We start from the raw sequence: 3,542 nt of genomic DNA, 5'->3' as shown, positions 1-3,542 counted from the left end.
TTAAAAAAAAAACCTTTTAGTTGAATTGCTGAGATAAAAGTATAATAAATTTTGAGAAGTTATACTCACCAGTTATTTTAAAAGACATTAGCTAAAATCAGACTGGGTGTTTTAGAGAGAAAAGGGAAGTTTTATTACTGTTTTTATTTTAGGTCAGTTGCATTTCTTCAGAGACATCTTAAATCTTTTTTTCTTGTTTATCGCAATAGTGATTTTATATACCTTTAAAATAAAATGTGATCTGGAGGTAATAAGAATGATGGTATTTGTATAAATACCTGGGTTTATGTTTGTGAAATTTATTATAATTTTGTTACAGGTTATATTCTCGTGACTATGTAGCAATTTTTATTTTATGATTTTTTTTTTTTTTTTTTTTGTCTTTCTGAGACAGGGTCTCACTGTGCTGTTCATCCTGGCCTTGTAGTCCAGGCTGGTTTGAATCTTACAATTGTCCTCCTGCCTCAGCCTCTTGAGTGCTGGGATTATAGGCATGTGCTAGCCTATAATGCCTGGATCTTTATTTTATGATTTTTGGCTTATGTTAGAGATATAAATACTATAACAGCTATATTTTAAAAGTTACCATTTACATAGTTCACAAATTGGTAGAAAATTCTTAAAATAATTTTTATGCTTAAATTAATTTATTATTTTTGGCATAATTTTAATGTCCCAAGTCTAATCTTGGTACTATTACTGAAATAGGAATTGACTTTCATACTAGAACAGGGCCTTATTTTGGAGGTTCAAGTTGGAGAAAGTAGTCTAATGTATCATATATATATATATATATATACATATTTTTTTAATTTTATTTTTTTTAACCACTTCCTCTCTCCATATATATTTTTATATGTTACTTGTATATTGTTTTGAACACAGAGTCCTGCTGTGTAGTTCAGGCTTGAGTTCACTCTGTAGCCCAGATTGATCTCTTGATTCATAGCAGTCCTCCTACCTCAGCTCTTCTTTATCCTTCTGAGTGCTAGGATTGCAGGCATGCATCACCACACCCGGCCTTACATTGATTATGTTTCTGACCTATTTATTTCGGTTGACTTGTTTGGATCAGAAGTGCAGATGGAGAATTAGCCTTTAGGATACATTGCTGATAATTGATCTTTAAAATGATTAAGTTTTTGCAGTTTGACAGTCAAAGACATTTCCTGTGAAATGATACTAGTATTTATTTAACCATGCAGATCCTCAATTTGTGGTCTGCCAGCTAAAGGTGAAGATATATTCCTCCAATTCAGGACCCACAAGACGGGAAGACAAGTTCATGTACTTTGAGTTCCCTCAGCCCTTGCCTGTGTGCGGTGACATCAAAGTAGAGTTCTTCCACAAACAGAACAAGATGCTAAAAAAGGTTTGCACTTTGTTTTTATTGGGAAAATATACAAAATAGTTATGCCTTAAAGAATAACCTCAGGCCATTTGTTTAGAGCCTTTGGTTAGGCAGAAGTCATTCTGTAACAAGAGATGAAAGGATGTATTTTATTTTAGCTTATGATGAGTGATATTTCATGAACTGTGGTCACTGTTCTGTTAGATCCGTAGACATTTGACTGTGGTATTAATGAGACATTATAAAGACAGATGAGCTTATTAGGAGGAAAGATTATATGGTATAACAAAAGATGAAGTTTTCTTAACATGGGGTATGCAAAGGAGTTATAAATATATTAAAGATTACATACATGACTCCATTCAATTGTCTTCTTTATTTTTTTGCGGTCCTGGGGATTGAACTCAGGACCCTGTGCTTGCCAGGCAAGTGCTTATGCTACTGAGCTATCTCCCCGAGCCCTCAGTTGTCTTCTTTAAAAAGGTGGTGTATTAACTAAGAAATTAGGAGGTTATAAATTTATTTATTTATTTATTTATGTATATAGGTAGCACTAAGATCTGTTCTGTGGACTTAATAATATAAGCCAATTTTTCCCATTTTACTTCCATGTTCCTTGAGACTGGGTTATTTTATATTTATTTTCCAGGGATTTACTAACTAGTGCTTGAGGCTGGCCTGAAACTTGTGATCCTGGGCCAGGGAGATGGCTCAGTAGAATAATCATTTGCCTGGCATGTGTAAGGGTCTGAATTCAATCCCTGGTTCCATCAAAAACAAAACAAAACAAAACAAAAAAACTTATGATCCTCCTTATCCCTAAGTATCTGTGATTGCAGGTACGCACCAGGTTGAAAATACTACTTTTTGATAGTCCAAAAAGTGTTAGCAAGCCTTGGGTATCCCCCTGCTCTTGTTATTCAGAGTAAGGCCTTGGTACATAGAATATTTACATATCACTCTTAAAACTAGAGGCCTGCTTCTACATTGCTTGTACCTTTAGGGAGTGTTAATTCTTACTTCTATTCTATACTTTACATTAATACTTTTAAAACTAAAGATTAAATATAACATTTTAGTATAATCAGTAGAGATGAATCCATGTTTTTAAAAGTTCAAATTTATTAACTTGATTGAAATTAACAAATGTTTAAAAAGCCTTGTCTTGCTAGGTACTATGAAAATGATATAGTGAAATTTTAAGACGTAAGATCCTTGAGGGTTTCATCATCTTGAGAAGAAAACTCAAAACTTGACTCATTAGAGCAAAAGGTTTAGGTGGCAGAATCAGGCAGCAGGTAATATGTCACAAGGCTGTAAAGTGATTGACATCAAATGCTTGTATAGACATAATTTCTGTGTTGAGAAAGGGCTAAAGAGATGTAGTTGTGCTGTTGCAATTGTTAATGAAGGGCTCTTATTATTAGAGGGTTTTGTTTTGTTTTTGTTTGTGGAGAAGGGTCTTACCACATAATCAACTATGAACTCGTGGTGATCTTTCTGCATCAGCCTCCCAAGTGCGGGGACTTTCAGGCACACTCCACCACGGCTAGCATATTAATTTTTTTTTAAATAGACATTTCATAACAGAACATCTCCCGTTTTATTTTGGAAGTTTCTAACCATACATTATCATATGAGAAAGTAGAACCACTTACGCTTGTTTATGTTATTGTACATGTAAAATAACTTTCCTGCTTCATTGCAGAAGTTGGGCTAACCTTTCAAAAACTTTTATTAAATTAAAAGAACTTTCTGAGTTTTGTTATACCTATACACATGCACACAAATAAACTCTTCTTTTCTTATACCAGGGATCAAACTCAGGACCTTGCACTTCCTGGCAGATGCTCATGCCACTGAGCTGTATCTCCGGGCCTAAACTCAACATTTTTAAAAGCTAGTATTAGACTAGAAAAGGAGAGCATTTTACTTGCAATTTCATAAAAGAATTACATTGCATCAAGTCTTTAGGTCTAAAATTTGAGTAAAAAAAAATGATAGTGAATGGAAACGTAACAGATAATCCACAGGTTGTGCTAACCCTTATTCACAACATCAAATAGTTTATTTTATTGACTTCTATGGTAAATGTTTTATGTAGCTGACATTTTTTTTTTAAGGATAAAAAACTAGTCATTTCTTTTCTTTTTTAGGACAAAATGTTTCACTTTTGGGTAAATACGTTCTT

At 33.5% G+C, this 3,542-nt stretch overlaps 1 protein-coding gene across 1 annotated transcript in view; it reads left to right on the top strand.

Annotated features, from left to right (window-relative positions):
* Positions 1-3,542, top strand: part of Pten (phosphatase and tensin homolog) — a 91,664-nt gene that overhangs the window by 83,545 nt on the left and 4,577 nt on the right. The window contains exons 7-8 of the mRNA XM_023716179.1: positions 1,206-1,372; positions 3,508-3,536. Coding sequence (XP_023571947.1) covers positions 1,206-1,372; positions 3,508-3,536 — 196 coding nt within the window. The remainder of the gene's footprint in view (positions 1-1,205; positions 1,373-3,507; positions 3,537-3,542) is intronic.

Source organism: Octodon degus, unplaced genomic scaffold (assembly GCF_000260255.1).
Source record: "Octodon degus isolate 3935 unplaced genomic scaffold, OctDeg1.0 scaffold00046, whole genome shotgun sequence".
Classification (NCBI taxonomy): domain Eukaryota; kingdom Metazoa; phylum Chordata; class Mammalia; order Rodentia; family Octodontidae; genus Octodon; species Octodon degus.
Note: the sequence above shows the minus strand (reverse complement) of the source record. Positions and strands in the feature narration are given on the sequence as shown.